General features: G+C 43.1%; 1 protein-coding gene across 2 annotated transcripts in view; it reads right to left on the bottom strand.

Moving 5' to 3' along the window:
• Positions 1-18,666, bottom strand: part of SPAST (spastin) — a 69,259-nt gene that overhangs the window by 33,110 nt on the left and 17,483 nt on the right. For both annotated transcript variants that reach the window (XM_040351070.1, XM_040351071.1), the window contains exon 3: positions 10,644-10,727. In XM_040351070.1, coding sequence (XP_040207004.1) covers positions 10,644-10,727 — 84 coding nt within the window. The remainder of the gene's footprint in view (positions 1-10,643; positions 10,728-18,666) is intronic.

Here is an 18,666-nt window from a genome sequence, read left to right as displayed (position 1 = left end):
CGGGAAGAGATCCTTGTCCCCATCAACATGGGGACAAGGTGGTTTAGGGTGGGGGGTGCAGTGCCCCCCCTGCCCCAAAGCACCCACCCCCCATGTTGAGGGCATGCGTCCTGGTACGGCTCAGGATGGGGGGGGCGCTCGCTCGTCCCCACCATTCCTGACCGGCCGGGCGGCGTGCTCGGATAAGGGTCTGGTATGGATTTTGGGGGAACCCCCATGCCGTTTTTTCGGCGTAGGTGTTCCCCTTAAAATCCATACCAGACCAAAGAGTCTGGTATCATCCTGGGGGGAACCTCACGCAAAATTTTTAATTTGCGCGGTGTTCCCCTTCAAGATTCTCTGCACACGAGTCGCCCTGCCAGTCGGATCATCTTGATCCAACTTCTGGTGCGACCTCTATTCAAATCAATGGGATCCCATAGGGAACCATTGATTTTGAATAGAGAAAGAAAAAACGCGCCCGAAAACTAGCGTGGCAAAACGTCTATTGAATTCAATGCAAAACGCGGGAAAAATTGTGTTAAAACGCTGCTTTTTTCCTGGCGTCTGTACTAGCTTTACAGCCCGTTTTTTAAAACGTCCGTGGGCATGAGGCCTTACAAATCAGCAGTAAACTATACCTTTCATTTTCAGAGATGGACAAGAATAAAAACGTTTCTATCAGTTCCATTTGTCTACCATATCAAAACTAAAATATGCAAACTGCCCACTGTAGTTGATGGCTGTCAAATATAAAGCTGGCTATACACTAGTAGATTTTAAAATAAAAGTTTGGGCGAATATTCATAAGAACAATACAAAAATTCTTTGTACATGCAAGGACTGGACATTTGAAAGTATTTCCACATTTTATTTTCTTTGAACATTTACATACACAGTTAACATTTTGTTAGAGAACATTCCTCCCCCCCCCCCCCCCCCATCTTGCGCCTTCAAAATTTTCTCATCACTGTAGTCCAAAAAACAAACATTGATTTGACCCCACTAATAATTAAGAAAGTCAAACGAATGCTCTTAAAAATGAAAAATAAAAAATCAAGGACAAAAAAAATTCTACTACTGTATAGCCAACGTTAGAGTTGACAAACATTGTTTTTCCAACAGCAGATTTGCTTCTCTTTCAACAAGAATGAGAGACATCAATGCAGAGACAATGGGGGTTATTTACAAAAGGAAAATCCACTTTGCACTACAAGTGCAAAATGCACTTGAAATTGCACTTGGAAGTGCAGTTGCTGTAGATTTGAGGGGTAGATCTGAAATGAGAGGAAGCTCTGCTAATTTTATTATCCAATCATGTGCAAGCTAAAATGCTGTTTATTTTCCTTGCATGTCCACCTCAGATCTACAGCGACTGCACTTCCAAGTGTACTTTGCACTTGTAGTTTGCACTTATAGTGCAAAGTGAATTTGCCTTTAGTAAATGACCCTCAATGTTTAAAAATTATGAAGGGAATGATACCTTGTGAATTAAAGGGTCAGAGGCAAAAACATAATCATGCGTTTATTTCATGTCCGAGTGAACTAGGTGGTGTGTTCTAGTTCACATACACAATGATTGACTAAAAAGGGGTCTTAAAGCGGGGGTTCACCCGAAAAAAAAATGTTAAGATTAGATTGAGGCTAATTACTGGAGGCAGAATCGGGTGTTTTTATCTTTAAAATCAATGCAGTACTTACCGTTTTAGAGATAGATGTTCTCCGCCGCTTCCGGGTATGGTCTTCGGGACTGGGCGTTCCTATTTGATTGACAGCCTTCCGACGGTCGCATACAGCGCGTCACGAGTTGCCGAATGTCGGTGCAGCTCTGTACGGCGCCTGCTCACTGACGTTCGGCTACTGGTGACGCGCTGTATGCGACGGTCGGAAGGCTGTCAATCAAATAGGAACGCCCAGTCCCGCAGGCCATACCCGGAAGCGGCGGAGAACATCTCTCTCTAAAACGGTAAGTACTGCATTTTAAACAAAACACCCGATTTTGCTTCCCGTAATTAGCCTCAATCTAATGTTAAAAATTGATTTTTTTGGGTGAACCTCCACTTTAAGACTATGTCTGCTGAATAAGCACATACAGTCAAATATCCACCATTCCCATCCGATATCTGTTTTTTTTACATTTACAAACCAATAAGCTGTAGAGATCATTATTTCTCTAAATAGTACAAACAGCATAAAGTGAAACTATAATTTATTTTCAGTGTGCTTCATTTTTTCTGTTATTTTTTTAAGCCCTGGTTCACATTGATGCAATTTGACATGTCAAATCACAAGCCAGATTGGCAGCTATTGCCAACAATGGTAGAGTCCGAATTAGTGAGACGCCACATTTGCAACGCCGCACTGGATTCCCAAAAGTAGTTTCTGTACTACTTTTGGCAATTTCGGGGTGCGATTTCCATTGACATCTGTGCAGAAACCCGCAAAGAAGTCTCTGAAATTGCCCCTGAAGTCTGAAGTTCGGCTGAACTCGCCTGATTTCATTCCCGCCGTCCATGTGAACCAGGGCCAATGGGAAAGGAAGATTAGATACTTATGCTGGCCATACACTATACGAAAATTCGGCCGATATTCGGTTGTTCGGACAGTTCTTTCGTTTTTCAAACAGTTAATAGGCACAAAATCGAAAATCGGTGGGACATTTTTGAGCCAAAAAAACGAAGGACACATTTGGAAATTTGCTGCTGAACGAACGATAAATCAGAAGGTTAATGTGTTTCCCGTCCGAACTTTCTGCACTAGGTATATGTAAAAAAAAAAAAAAAAAACACGAACCAAATTTTTTTTATTTCTGTCCACTGAACGATTTATCGGTCATTACATGATGGCACTATCGTTTGCGCTCATGACCGAACGTTCGTTTTTCGAAAGTTCGTTCAGACGATTTTTCGTGGCGTGTATGACCAGCATTAGGCTAGTCATGCGCACGCCTCAATTTCTCTCATTCAGCCCCATGGACTGATCAAAAGAAATCAATAGATTCCGCCATATGTACTAAATAGCACTGCATTTAAATAGTCAAAGCACCCGCAGCTGTCTGACTTTCAATCAAACAATTTGCCATCTAACTCCTGTGGATGAAGAGAAGGTGGTTTGCCAATAAAAATTGGACTATTTTAATGTATTAAATACACTTATGGTGGAAAAGTGCACAAGAGAATTCTGCAAGGTCACGGCAGACTTTTTATTTTATTTTTTGATTTTCAGTATATATTTCTTTAGTGCAAGTGTTTGAGCACTGCCCAATTTATATTTATATTTTATTTGTATGTGGGTGATACACATATTGGTGTCAGCTGATTTTCACCTTAGTAAAGCTGCCTACATATATTATTATACATCCAGCTCCTTTGATTTTTCAATCGAAATTTGTATATAGTTGGGTGGTGCCAACAAGGCCACCCACAGCTCAAATTCAGGAAAGGAATCAATGATTGCGGGCAGCAAAGCATGATAGGACAATTAAACAAGCGAACAGCAGAGAAGTTGCAAAGCATGCAAGGAGCCCAGGAAATTGCATAAAGAGATGGCCAGCAAACATACAGAACTCAGCATGAAAGGAGATTTTGCAAATGAAGCTTTTATCGGAGTATCAAAAAAGAACGTTTGTATTATTACAAATGATGATGTAATTTATGAAATTGTATGCTGTGACCATAGATTTAATTTAAGAAGAGACTGCAGGACCTGGATACACCTTATGAGTGTTCACCTCTTTACACATCAGATTTTAAGAAAAAAAAAGTTTGCTTTATTTTTCGGGGCCTGTGAATCATGAAGGTTGTAAAGCCAAAATCAGTATTTCCATCACAATGTAGTGATGGGGGTGAAGAAAGAACTCCTAGCACATGGTGGGGGAACAGTGGCGTCCTACACACCCAGAAGCATGTCAAAAGATTTTGCCAGCGGCTTTGCTCTGCAGATAAGTAGTCTTTTTATTGCAAGGTTAATTTTTTTAAATAGGCAAGTAGCCAATTTTTTTGCAAGCAAAAATACTGCCAGACATGATGAAAAATCTCCAAAGACAACTGCTGAAATTTTAGCAAAGCCAAAAAAAAAAAAAAAAGGAATAACACACATGGACAGTGTAGGCGCTGCACTTGGATGCTGGACGAATGTATAATAATATTTACATACATAATACAAGTACATATAAAAAAAAAGAAAAACTGATGGTGGAGAATAAAATTAAATTAAAGAAATAAATCAAGATATACTGACAAAATATTAGACTAAATAGCTGTCAACATATTGTATACAACCAATTACCAGAGAAATATATATTTTATATATATATATATATATATATATATATATATATATATATATATATATATATATATATATATATATAATCCTAAATACGGTAGCTCGAGAACAGTATTGCTCAGCAACAGCAAAGTACCCAAAACACCAAGATGTTCCCTTAAACAGCAAACAAAGCAATATCTCTGCTCTGTGAGTGACCTGTATAGTGAAAGGTGGTTCATGCTATGGGACAGCAATGGACTGATTTACCAATACCAACAACAAAAAAAAAAATGAAAATAGTACTACTTCTACTTTCAATAACTTAGCAATATAGATCACAAAACATAGTTTTGCAAATTATGTAAAACTATGACAAACTACGACATTTCCTATTGATCCCTTAGCAGCTCTCCTGCGCTAGATCACGTACCTATTATGTAATTTGTCACTTCTTGGTTGGGGGTGTGCACTCGCACCGGCACCGCGGCTGTGCTGTGATTTGACATAGCGTAAGCCCATCAGGGGGTGCCAGCCAATAGAGGTCTGCTGACACCTGCTGATCGTCGAGGAGAGACAGAAAGGAGCTCTGCCTACGTAAACAAAGCAGAGCTCCATTCTGAAAAGGTGAAAGTGATGGATTTTGTGTTCCTGCAAGGCAGGGAATAAAATCCATCACTTCCCTTAGTAAAAGCAGCACATATAGGCAGCTCTCCCTGAGAAGACATTGAAAGGCTCTCTATCTGACAGGGAAGGAGGGCTGCACTGATCCGGTTGGAGAGGGGGGGTTGGATAGGGAACTAGAAAGCCTATGGTGTATGTGCCCCTGGAGTGGCAGTCCAGGGGTTCCATAAAATCATTGTGAGTGAGAATCACTTTGATTTGTGGCACCACGATCACTGCACCAGTACATGCTTTTTTTTTTTTTTTTTAGCACCTGCCTCCTGGGCTGGACCTTTTGGCCGGGACAGGAAGAATTTTTTATTCCTGGCCGGAGGGTCTGGCCATTGTATAATGGCCACCTTTTTCACTCTCTTTTTTTTGTTTGTACACGGTTTGTTGCACTGTGTGACTGGTAGGGTGTAGGTCCTTGGGCCTGCCCTGAAAGTCTTGGGAGGGGGTGAACATGGCCTGTCTTAGTGCGCCCTCTCTCATGGGGTCTCCCTTCGGGGGAGCCCCACCTAGTACTTGGTTGGGTCTGTTTCGGCAGACCCTCCAGAGAAAGGGGCCCGCCTGGTTTCGGCCAGATGGACCAAGTGTAAATCTAGGGCTGTTACTGATCGAAACTTGTGTTCGATTAATCGTTTTTTTTTTTTTAAATCGATTAATCGACTAAATTTCGAATAATTATAACGCACATACAGATCCAACTACTTTTAGCTGATCTCCTTGCAGGCTGATTCCCAGTGCAGCTACCAACCACTGGGAAAATGGATAGCAGGATACAAAAAACACACAAAGGCAGCGCTGGATGGGAATAGCATTAAAACTTTTATAGTCTTCAAGTAGGTAAGAAAAATAAATATTGCACTGGACATAAAATCGATGTAGCTAAGTATGATACTGGTATAAAAATGTGTACACCGATGCCACTGCTGAATCCAGATGAGAAGTGAACATCAGTCCGTCGGCATGTAGATGTGCCATGAAGGGAAACTATCACAGCCCCCAGTGGATGGTTGTAGAATCCCAGGTTGATAGAGGGAAGTGTAACAGCCCTTGCGTGTGGCAGATAGTAAGGTCCCGCCGGCATGCAGATATAAGGGCATAGCAAAGGAGCCCTTCAGATGGATACGGTAAGCCCCGCCGGTGCCCGTGACGTCACCGGATCTCCGTCGGAACTCCCTGAAGCCGGCGGAGAGGTGAGTACCAATCAAAATAATTTTGATCGATCAAAAAAATTTAAAATTAAATCGATGAATTAATCGTTAATTTCCACAGCCCTAGTAAATACCCTTGTCCCCGTCTGGAACCCAACGCCCCGAGGGATTCAGGGCAAGGCCCTTTGATTTTAGAGGGCTTGTGTACACCCATTGCACGTTTTTGGGTCACCTCTTTATGTTGTGCACATTTTTTTGGCACCGGGTGAGTGCGTTTCACACGCCATGAGCTTTCGATAAAAATAAAAAATCAACTGTCACTTCCTGTTTTGGCTATGGGATGGAAAGTGAAGGGAAATCTCCCCAATAGGAGGACAGGGATTATAACCACCCTTATGCTATAAAAGAAAAGTGAATATTTCCCCCAAAAATTATATCAGCAGTCTTAGAGGTTCTTTCACCAGTGGAAAAATAAGTTCATCTCTGAAGTATTAGCAGCATGCTTTATGGTAGAAGGTGCTACAAAGGCTACATGCAGCAAAAGAATGGAAATCTGTCATTGGAAATATATGTATGAAAACATCACACTGCTTAATTCAGTGCACGTCCTTTAAGGCAACAAATGCAAGAAACCAGCCAGAGCGACTGACAGAGTAGATGCCATTCATCTCAAAATTGTGTTGCCCGTGTATAGCGATAGCGATTTTTTTTGTATAAAAGACCATTAATGCCAATTTAAAATCTTCCAAGACAGATTCCCTGTGTGTAGTATTAGAATAAGCAATGCATTTACAAAATTTGCAAAGGCCATGCACACTGTTCAGCAAATCAAGTCCGCCTGGCATTTTCTAACATTTGATTTACGTAAAAATGCAGTTTTCTGATATTTGAGCTGTTGGAAGGCCACAAAAATTTTTAAGCAAAAACAGAATTTTTTCATCACCATACATTTGATAGTAAACAGCATGTTCTTTAAGGCATACTATAAGTTGAATGAACCTTTCAAGTTGCACATTGAAGGGAGGCAGGTTTAATAATATGATCAAACTCCAAGGCCCAGATTCTTAGAGGAGATACGACGGCGTATCTCCAGATACGCCATCGTATCTCTGCGTCCGGCTGGTCGTATGTATGCGCCTGATTCCTAGAATCAGTTACGCATAGATATCTGTTAGATCCGACAGGCGTAAGTCTCTTACGCCGTCGGATCGTAACTGCATCCTTATGCTGACCCCAAGGTTGTGTATGCCGATTTACGCATCGAAATATGTACATCAGCAAGTGCGCGAATTCCCGAACGTACGCCCGGCCGACGCAGCTGTTTACGTTAGGCTTTTCCCGGCGTATAGTTGCCCCTGCTATATGGTAGCATAAGTGTGGCGTATCAATGTTAAGTATTGAAAATTTTGCGTCATTTGCGTAACTCGTCCGTGAATGGGGCTAGACGGAATTTACGTCCACGTCAAAACCAATACGTCCTTGCAGCGTATTAGGAGCAATGCACACTGGGAGATCACGTCGGGTCACAGAAGATTAACATAAAACACGCCCCCCTGTCCCACATTTGAATTAGGCGGGCTTACGCCGGCCGATTTACGCTACGCCGCCGCAACTTACGGAGCAAGTGCTTTAAGAATACAGCACTTGCCCGTCTAAGTTGCGGCGGCGTAACGTAAATCGGATACGTTACGCCGCCGCAGAGATACGCTGCTGGACGAGAATCTGGCCTCATATCTATAGTCCCATTCTACGCTATATAGCCATTTTGACAACTGCTAATGTTTTCAAAAGCAGAGCTCCTCCCATCACCCTATACCTAGACCAGGGCTATCTTAATAGCATCATGGGCACCCTGGGAAAATAAATGCTCTGGGGCCCCTACAACGATGAAAGTGCAGGTAAACAGACATCAAGTAGGTAGGAAGCAGACTGCCTCCCCTGTGTATCTATCACTCTCAGTGCCATCATGGGGCCCCCCAAATTTCGGGGAAGCATGGGCTCAAGGACCAGCTGCTTTGGGGAAAGTGCAGGGGCCCCTGGCCCCTGCCGTGATCCTATGGGGTAAAATGACCGCACCAGACAAGCAGACTCTGGCTGGAAAAGCGCCCAGAGGCGATTCAGTTCGCATGTGCAGCGCTATACAAGTCATTCATTCATTCATTCATGAGCACAATTTTTTTCCCACTAATCCACTAGTTTTGTGAAATTGCTTTTACTAAACAAAGAATTTTGCCAAAAAGCATCATCAAAACTTGTTAGCAGAGGAGAGGAAAAATAGATTTATATAAAAGACTGCAGGACAAACACTTAAACCTAGTACACACAGGGCGAATGTCAGGCAGAATCGGCGGGTTCAATAGAAACTGGCCGTCATTCAGCCCGTGTGTACTGCAGCCAGCCGGACAGAAGCTAGTCGTTCGGCCAGATTCTGACGATGGGGCATGACTGAAAAAGGTCTGACGATCAGCTCCCGATTAGCGCTCTCAGCCAATTGCTGAGAGCACTGACTGTAGTGGTCTGGCAGAGTGGCCATCCCCCTGTCAGAACACAATAACACAGCAGGGGAGATTGCTGTACCAACATCACATGGTTAAAAGTGGCTCCTCCTGCTGGGTTAAACTGGGAAAAAAAAAAAACACACACACCACTAGTGTGCTTTACAAAAAGGGAGCAAAAGGGAATCTAAAAAAGGCACAGACTCCCATTAGCTAAAGCTGGCCACACGTGGCTTGAAATTCAGCAGGTCGAAGACAGACTGAATTTTAATCCATATATGGCCACTGTGGTTGAACCAATCAATTTCTGTTCAACCACCCTGTTGGAAAATCTCCACTTGATCAGCGCTGCAAGCCACCTGCAGCGCTGATCTATGTATTCTGATGGCAGGAAAGTCTCCCCATTGTCAGAGTACAAAGATACAACAGGGAGGGATTTCTACATCCACGTCGAATGTGTGCATGGGGGAATTGGGTACATTTTTTTTCATTCAAGCCGCTTAACGAAAAAAACTGACATCTATGGCCAGCTTGATGAGCATGTGTGGTACCCCTTTAGGCAAATGTGGTGGACCAAAAGAATCAATGGAGGAGATGTGTATAGGCTATTTTATATGTGTATTTATAGGACTAGAAACAAAGAATAGGAAATTAAAGATAAACATAATATACCGTGTTTCCCCGAAAATAATACCTTTCCCCCGAAAATAAGACCTAGCGTTATTTTCCAGGAGGGCTGCAGTATAAGCCCTACCCCGAAAAGAAGCCCTAGTTAAAATGTTTGTAACATCCTATAATCCACTCTATTACAGTAGTATATAAATGTACAATGTGTGCGTTTCTGTAATTTAATTGTGGGGAAGAGAGCTCCGGCGGGTCACAGAAGCGCTGAACGAAGGTATTTGGCACAATTATATTACAGAAACACACACATTATATACTACTATAATAGAGTGGATTATAGGATTTTACAAACATTTTAACTCCATTTACACTGGGGATTCCTGACAGGCAGGGAGAGAGTGGGGGAGAAAAGACACCACATTACATGGTAAGACCTACCCCGGAAATAAGCCCTACTGTGTCTTTTGTTGCCAAAATCAATATAAGACCCGGGCTTATTTTCGGGGAAACACGGTAGTAATGAAGAAAAAAACCTCACTGTTGTATAAAGTGGTAACCACTCCTACAATTCCAAAGTAATTTCAGATGAAAGTAAAACGAACATGTAATGTAAGCAAGAGGAAATGAATCATGGGGCAGACACAAATAGAGCAGGTCCTATGATCTTTAAACAAAAGAAACGGGAAACTGGACTGAAAGAAAAAAAACAGAAGTTTGCCATTGCAGTCCTTTAATGAAAATGCTAGTTGCCTGACAGGCATGCAGATCCTCTGCCTTCAACCCTTTCTGAATCACTGAAATCAAACAGGTATTCAGACAAGGTGCTCCAACTTAAAAAAAAATTCCCCCAGAGGATCAGCATTAGTTAGTAGGGGGTGCAACGGATCGTCATTGATTCGTGATCAGAACGGGTCAACGTCCGCAGATGGGCACACCACACGATTCGCGGATTGAGCCCATAGGAAAGGCCACGGCTTCGGCCTAGCTCTGGAGTGGTGGCCATCTTGGTGCACCCGGCGGCGGCCTAGGTGAGCTTCCCAAAGTGGCGCTGACTGGGGAGATGTGGACATTACAGTGGGGGGGGGGGAGATAACGTGGACATTACAGTGGGGACTATATATGGTGGCGATCCGAAAAATGATCCGCTCCGTGGCTCCGATACAAGGAACGATCAGAACTGTGAGTTTTTTGATCCGTTGCACCCCTATTAGTTAGGCAACTATGATCTTCAGAAGGGGGTCACCAATGTGAACCAAATATTTCTCTCAGGAATCGTTTCCTAGGGCATTTGTTGCCTGGTTAAGGATAGTTTTAAACTTTCATACTAAAGCCATCTTGTCTTTAGAGACAGAAAATAGTAAAGTTTCACACAAAAGTTGTAATTAGGGGTTCAGGAGTTTTTGACAAAAGCTTAAAATGAAACAAAATCTATACAGCCAGAACAAAAGCAAAATCATACCCAATAACTGTAACCGATCCCTTGCCATTAGAAGATTTGTTGTCATTTTAGTTTGTAGACGTCGTGCTCGGTCATATTGTTCACCTGCATGCAGAAAAAGAACATACATTACACCATCAGGTTATGAGCAGTTACTAACTACAGGGTTGAGTTCACACTTCATGTAAAATAGAACACTTGACAAGCTTTATAACCAATCAATACAGTTACTGCCATTTTTTATTCCTCCCACTTTTAATTTTACAATGCTGCAGGAGGGTCCGATTTTCATGGCACAATACGCATTTAGACCATCTTTTGCTTGGGCGATTTTATTTATTTTTTAAAAAGCTTTTATTAGTGAATAAAAAATATAAATAAAAAATTATTCATAGAACATGGTATGTGATACATTGAAATAAATTGAGATATATTTGCTTGGGTGATTTTAATACGATTATGCATAGCCACTATGGTTGCCAGACTGTAAAAATAAAAATTTACTATGGTGGACGCTTGGTGATATAAGTACCAAGATACTGAATTCCTGTTTTTCAGCTAATTAGAACGTCAGGTCTAGAACCAACATCAAAGCCATGGACTATCTTCCACACCTCCTATTAGATCAGTCCCCCTGCTGGATGACCCTGCAACAGTCGCAGAAACCCATATCTCTTGATAACATTAATAGGTCTTAGACCCCTTTCACACTTGTGCGACTTGTCACACGATTTGGGACTGCAAAGTAACAGGACAAGTCGTTCCTAATGATTTCCAATGACAACTTTTTTTTTACGTTTTATTTTTTTAAGGGGGGTGGGTGGACAGTGTCAGTGCGTTTTTTATTTAATTTTTTACAATTCATTTTTATATTATTTATTGCAATTCTTTTGCTTTGGTGAGATATCAGGGGTGTTAAACAGACCCCTGACATCTCCCCTTTGACACAGGGAAAGGGACCAAGGACACAGATTCCCCAGTCACTTTCTCTGCAGCCTCAGCTGCGCTGAAAATGAATGGAGAGAAGACACCGGCTCCTCTCCATTCATAAACTGAAACATTAGAAACACAGTTTATGATGTTTCAGTTATGTGAATGGGACAGTCAGTGATCACTGACCCTGTACATTCGGAAAAGATCCTGACAGATTGAGAGGGACAGCAGCACGGAGGAGGAGATAGGGGGACACGGAGCAGCATGGAGGGGGAGAAGAGAGGGGGACACGGAGCAGCAAGGAGGTGGAGAAGAAAGGGGACAGCAGCACGAAGAAGGACTGGTGGAGGATGCGGGGACAGTCAGCGGTGATCGTGTGTGGGAGAGTTATAAGCACCGATCACCGCTGATTTCACTAAAGCAGCTGAAACCTGGGCTTCGAAACCTATATAGGGTGATCAGTGCTTTTTACTCTCCCACCACACCAATCACCCTGACTCCCAAGGTATCGGGTGAAGAATGGGAGCATTTGCCCTAGTACAAGTACTCGGGCAAATGCTCAGTATCGGGACAACCATTCATATTAGTACAACTTCATGTCGTGCCGACTTCAAAATAGTCCCTACACTTTGGTCAGACTTTGATGTGAGTTTAGATTCATAGACCCCAAGTCTCCCTTAAAATCATGTCAAAATTGCAGCAAAATTGTGCGACTTTGAAGTAGTGGTAGTGTGAAAGGGGCCTTAAGCACCTCAGCTTGCAAAACCTTTTTAAATTCATGTACAAGCTAAACTGTCCACCCATATTACTCTTTCATGAGGTTCTCCTTGGAGGAGATAGCAGCAGCTTTTAGGACTCACTCTTCACTGGCATATGCTACAGGCAAGAATAGAACAGATCCATTATGTCAAAACGAAGAAAAAAAAACTTGACTGTTGCGTTAAGCCATTAGCCTGCCTAGCACACTACAATTCAAACCATCCATACTGGCCTCTCCAGATGGTCAAATTATAAATAACCTCAAACTAGCGACAGATGAACTTTCAAAAGTTCTTTCAGGAACTGTAAATGTCCTCCACATATACAACAGCCAAACTGGGGGCCTATTTGCACCAAACAGATCTCCCTCAGCTCAAAGTCACACGTTCAAATGCTAGATGCACATTTATATTCATGCAATTTTGTTTTTTTGGCTGGTTTCTGCTCCTTTTACAAGCATGTGTATGGCAATGTTGTACATTTTGGCTTACTATATGTTCACTTTACTTTTTTTCCTTTTGTATTCTGAAAATCTATATAAAAAAAAAATAATATATATAGTGATGAAAATAAGTATTTGAACACCCTGCTATTTTGCAAGTTCTCCCACTTGGAAATCATGGAGGGGTCTGAAATTGTCATCGTAGGTGCATGTCCACTGTGAGAGACATAATCAAAAAAAAAAAAAATCCAGAAATCACAATGTATGATTTTTTTAAACTATTTATTTGTATGATACAGCTGCAAATAAGTATTTGAACACCTGAGGAAATCAATGTTAATATTTGGTACAGTAGCCTTTGTTTGCAATTACAGAGGTCAAACGTTTCTTGTAGTTTTTCACCAGGTTTGCACACACTGGAGGAGGGATTTTGGCCCACTCCTCCACACAGATCTTCTCTAGATCAGTCAGGTTTCTGAGCTGTCGCTGAGAAACACGGAGTTTGAGCTCCCTCCAAAGATTCTCTATTGGGTTTAGGTCTGGAGACTGGCTAGGCCACGCCAGAACCTTGATATGCTTCTTACAGAGCCACTCCTTGGTTATCCTGGCTGTGTGCTTCGGGTCATTGTCATGTTGGAAGACCCAGCCTCGACCCATCTTCAAAGCTCTAACTGAGGGAAGGAGGTTGTTGCCCAAAATCTCGCAATACATGGCCCCGGTCATCCTCTCCTTAATATAGTGCAGTCGCCCTGTCCCATGTGCAGAAAAACACCCCCAAAGCATGATGCTACCACCCCCATGCTTCACAGTAGGGATGGTGTTCTTGGGATGGTACTCATCATTCTTCTTCCTCCAAACACGGTTAGTGGAATTATGACCAAAAAGTTCTATTTTGGTCTCATCTGACCACATGACTTTCTCCCATGACTCCTCTGGATCATCCAAATGGTCATTGGCAAACTTAAGACGGGCCTTGACATGTGCTGGTTTAAGCAGGGGAACCTTCCGTGCCATGCATGATTTCAAACCATGACGTCTTAGTGTATTACCAACAGTAACCTTGGAAACGGTGGTCCCAGCTCTTTTCAGGTCATTGACCAGCTCCTCCCGTGTAGTCCTGGGCTGATTTCTCACCTTTCTTAGGATCATTGAGACCCCACGAGGTGAGATTTTGCATGGAGCCCCAGTTCGAGGGAGATTGACAGTCATGTTTAGCTTCTTCCATTTTCTAATGATTGCTCCAACAGTGGACCTTTTTTCACCAAGCTGCTTGGCAATTTCCCCGTAGCCCTTTCCAGCCTTGTGGAGGTGTACAATTTTGTCTCTAGTGTCTTTGGACAGCTCTTTGATCTTGGCCATGTTAGTAGTTGGATTCTTACTGATTGTATGGGGTGGACAGGTGTCTTTATGCAGCTAATGACCTCAAACAGGTGCATCTAATTTAGGATAATAAATGGAGTGGAGGTGGACATTTTAAAGGCAGACTAACAGGTCTTTGAGGGTCAGAATTCTAGCTGATAGACAGGTGTTCAAATACTTATTTGCAGCTGTATCATACAAATAAATAGTTAAAAAATCATAAATTGTGATTTCTGGAATTTTTTTTTTTGATTATGTCTCTCACAGTGGACATGCACCTACGATGACAATTTCAGACCCCTATATATATATATATATAGAGGGGTGGAGGGTTGAGGGGAGGAGACCCCTCAGCTACAATCTTGGTATCAAACTCCAACTGGAACATAAGCCTATGTGACCCTGGAAGCAAAAGGTATGTTAATTACGGAACTTATTCACCCATGTCAAAACTGGCTTTATTTCAGGTAAAAAATCCACTTTTAAACACTAGGAAAAGGCTTCTACAACTTCAAATGCAACACAGTTCTGTAGGTATAAGGGTCATGGGTAGGGATGAGCAATGTTCGGTCCAGACCAAACTTTGGCTGTTTGGGCGTTTGTACGAACACGCAAACATTTACATGACCGTCGGGGGCTGAACATCATACAATAGCGGTATTACTTTCCACTATTGCACATTACCATTACAGCTGCCCATTGTACCTCCCTGAAGTATGGGTATAGCAGGAAGGAAAAAAAAAACACAACCTACCTTGGAGCAAGAAAAAAAGAAAAAACAAACAACCTACTTTGGAGCCATCTGCCAAATTTGTGGCAGCTATCATGGTGGAATCAGAATGAATGGTGTAAAGCCTTGTACACACGGTCGGACATCAAACAAACTTTCCCTTGGATTTTTGTCCAAAGGGAGTTGTCCGGTCACACCCATAGCATACACACGCGCTGACTTTTCTGCAAACTTTTCTAAAACTTTCCCAACATCACGTGGTTTTTCTGCTCTTTACCGCCACCCTTTGGTTAACTTCTGCTATTGTTGGTTGATTTTAACATTGGTTCTGAGCATGCGTAATTGCACTTTGTACAAAAGTACAATGGCTTGCTGTACACACGGTCGGACTAGGCACCATCTGACTTTTGTTGTCGAAAAGTTTGTCCGTTTGCAGACCGAACTTTTTGTCCGATGAAACCTGAAAAAGTTGGTCCGATGGAGCGTACACACGGTCGGACTAATTTGAAAACTTGCTGATTTTGACGTTTGTTGGCAAAAAGTCAGACCGTGTGTACGGGCCTTTACAGTGCTGACAGGATGAAATCTGCTGTAACACTCCTGGGAAGATCCAGGTCCGCCTACTGCTCCTTTCCCACTCGCTTGCACTCCCACCCTGGTGTCTGGATGTCAGCACAAGGGTATACCCACACACCAGTCCATTCAGGGAGACCCATTCAGGCAACACAGGGGAGGGCTTGGAGCCTGACCAAAAGACAAGCAAGGGAGGGACCCACCGGAGCCTATGCACCCATGTGGACAGTTGCTTCTCCTCTGGCAGAGAAGGAACCTTGAGAAATACCAAGAAAGTGATGGGGAGGGAAGGTCCCACAACTAGAATACTAGTTGTATAAGAAAAAAAAAAGTTTGAAAAAATAGTTTCAGCTGTCAATGTCTCTTCCTGACACATTTTTTCCCTTAGTGAATTGAAGTACTGCCTTAAAAATGTCTATACGTCACAAAAGTGCGCCTCTACTTGGGCAGAATTTGGGTACCCCAGCACCCCACAGGCATTTCATTTCACGACTTGCCTACCAGGCAATTTTGACTTTTATTTATTTTTTAAATATACACATACATAAGGGGGGCTCTGCAATCAGTTGTGAATGCAGCCTAAATCTTGCGCCAAGGTATATTTGTTCATGGGTGGACCATTGTTGGTCTGTATGTTGTGTAGTTTTAAGTGTTCATTATTTTTTAATTCTCTTTGTACTTATATTGTATGTTTGTACAACTGCAACAAACAGGGTTTTCGATCCATTTCTTGGAGTACAGTACAAGACAGGCAAATTGTAGAGGACTGAGTATATGCTTTCCAAAACTCAGATACCATTTCTGTGCCGTTTGATCGATATGCGCTCCCATTAAAAACTAGAGCCTCAAGATTCCATCTGACCAAAAGTTACCAGTATGGGCTCCAGGCTCACTATTCCCTGGGAAGACGAAAGAAGTGAGAAAAAAAAAAAGAAGTGCTGATGCTCGAGCACTGCGCTGGTTAGAGTTCAGGTATTTAGGGAGACTGGGGGAGCTGAACATGAAAGATTTTACCCGGGGGTAAAGTCCTGTGGAAAAAAGTGTGGGAACTCCCACCCAAGATCCACTCCCCCACCAAAAAAAAAAAAATTATACGCCCATATGCATAATTACTAAACCGCATGTTTTTTTATAGAAATAACTTTAAGTTCTTTCTAAATCCCGTGATAACTCGCGGCAGACCTCCGCAATGTCTCCTGGGAACAATGACAAAAGCTCCCAGGAGACATTGTGGCATCGAGGAAGTGACTGAATACCCACACACTACCTGATGAATCCATATACAGGAAGCGGCCAGTAACAAAGGATTACGAAAGTTCGCCTGCCCCTGACAGTGACTTGAGCTGGGCATCGCCGCTTAGTGAAGGATTGGCTCGGCTGCTCTAGTCCTGCAAAGGGAACTGCATTCCTGCTGTGAAAAAAGTGCAGGAACTCCGTTCCCACGCGTTCCCGCAGGACTTGAGCCCTGATTTTACCTTAAAAAGCGGTAGTAAACGGCAGTTGAAGAAAAAAAAAATCTGCAAGGCAATGACTGTGCCATTGAGAAAGGGCAGCGCGATTCGCGAGCCGCAAGGCTTTAATGTCGGCTTCCCTTACCCAAGATGGCGGCACCAGCACCCAAAAGCCAATTCGATAATTGGTTTGGGTGAAAACACTGTGGTATTCCTAGACAGGCAAGTGCCCTAATAGTAGTCAGCAGCTACAGTATTTGTGGCTGTTGATTTTATTTTTTTGGGGGGTGAAGGCCTTTGTGCACAGAGTTGCTCATTTAGCTCCTCTTAGATGCTTTCCAGTGATGTTGTGGGATCATACAGTACTTTCGGCTCTTAAAAAGTTTACCTTCGAACCGATCTAGATTATTCCCTTAGCTCAGATCACTTGCAAAGTGGTTTTACTTGTTGCCATCACTTCCGCAGCATATCAGAGTTGGTGGCATTGTCTTGTAAGGAACCGTTCCTGGTGTTGTTCAAGGTTTGTCCTATGACGAAAGGCTTCCTTTCTACCAAAGATGGTCTCCTTTTTTCATATTAACCAGGATGCCATCTTTCGGTCTAGCTCCTAAGCACCCTAGACATATCTGTTCACTGACTGGATGTAGTTTGTGTTGTATGAGGACACCTATAGCTATGGTAGTACTTAGACTTTCGGATTCTTTTTAGTCTCCCTGAAGGTTCTCACAGGGGACATCCTGCTTCTCGTTCCCCTATCACTAGGTGGATTCATCAGGTCATTGTTCAAGAAACCTTTCCTCTACATAAGGTTCCTCCCTTTTCTATTAAAGGAGTTGTAAAGGTAAAAGTTTTTTTACCTTAATGCATCCTATGCATTAAGGTAAAAAAACATCTGACAGCACCGCCCCCCCCCCCCCCCCCCCCCCGAGCCCCCGTTTTACTTACCTCACCGTTCGAAAGTCCCGGGCGCGTGCTTGTCATCCTGCTCGGTTCCCAGCCTGGCCGTTGATTGGCTAGGCTGGGCGGATTGATAGCAGCGCAGCCATTGGCTGGCGCTGCTGTCAATCACAGCGGATGGCGCGGCGCGCCGGGGGGCGGGGCCGAGTGATACAGTCGGCGGCTATGGCCGCTGCTGTATCACGGGAGCGCGCTCGCAAAAGCTTTCCACCATGCGAGGGAGCTCGCATGAACATATATACTTAGGGTCTCATGGAAAAAAGCCAGTAAAAAAAAAGGATTTTTGTACTCACCGTAAAATCCATTTCTCTGAGTTCATAGACGGACACAGCCTTCATTGACCTTAGGGTTATGCTTCTTCCTACCAGGAGATTTAGGCAGAATTCTACAGCACTTAAGGTGTTAAAAACTTTCCTTCATGCCGCTCCTCCCAGGGGGCGTGGCTCCCCCAGGCATAACCCCCACTCTGCTCTAGCAGCTTCAGTTCGTAACAAGCAGTACAAACCAAGGAGGGGTGGGTGCTGTGTCCGTCTATGAACTCAGAGAAATGGATTTTACGGTGAGTACAAAAATCCTTTTTTCTCTTTCGTTCATAGACGGACACAGCCTTCATTGACCTTAGGGACGTCCCCAAGCAGTGTCAAAAAAATTCGAGGGGTGGGAAAATAACACAGCAAAAACAGGTTACACCCCAAACAAAACCGGAGTTACTCAACGGAGGAACTCCAACCTTAAACTGCCGCCTGTAACACCCTGCGGCCGAAGGAGGCATCAGAAGATGCACTCACATCCACCTTATAAAACTTTGAAAAAGTGTGGACCGACGACCAGGTCGCAGCC

This window comes from Rana temporaria, chromosome 4, assembly GCF_905171775.1.
Source record: "Rana temporaria chromosome 4, aRanTem1.1, whole genome shotgun sequence".
Classification (NCBI taxonomy): Eukaryota; Metazoa; Chordata; class Amphibia; order Anura; family Ranidae; genus Rana; species Rana temporaria.
This window is presented reverse-complemented; position numbering and strand designations above follow the sequence as displayed.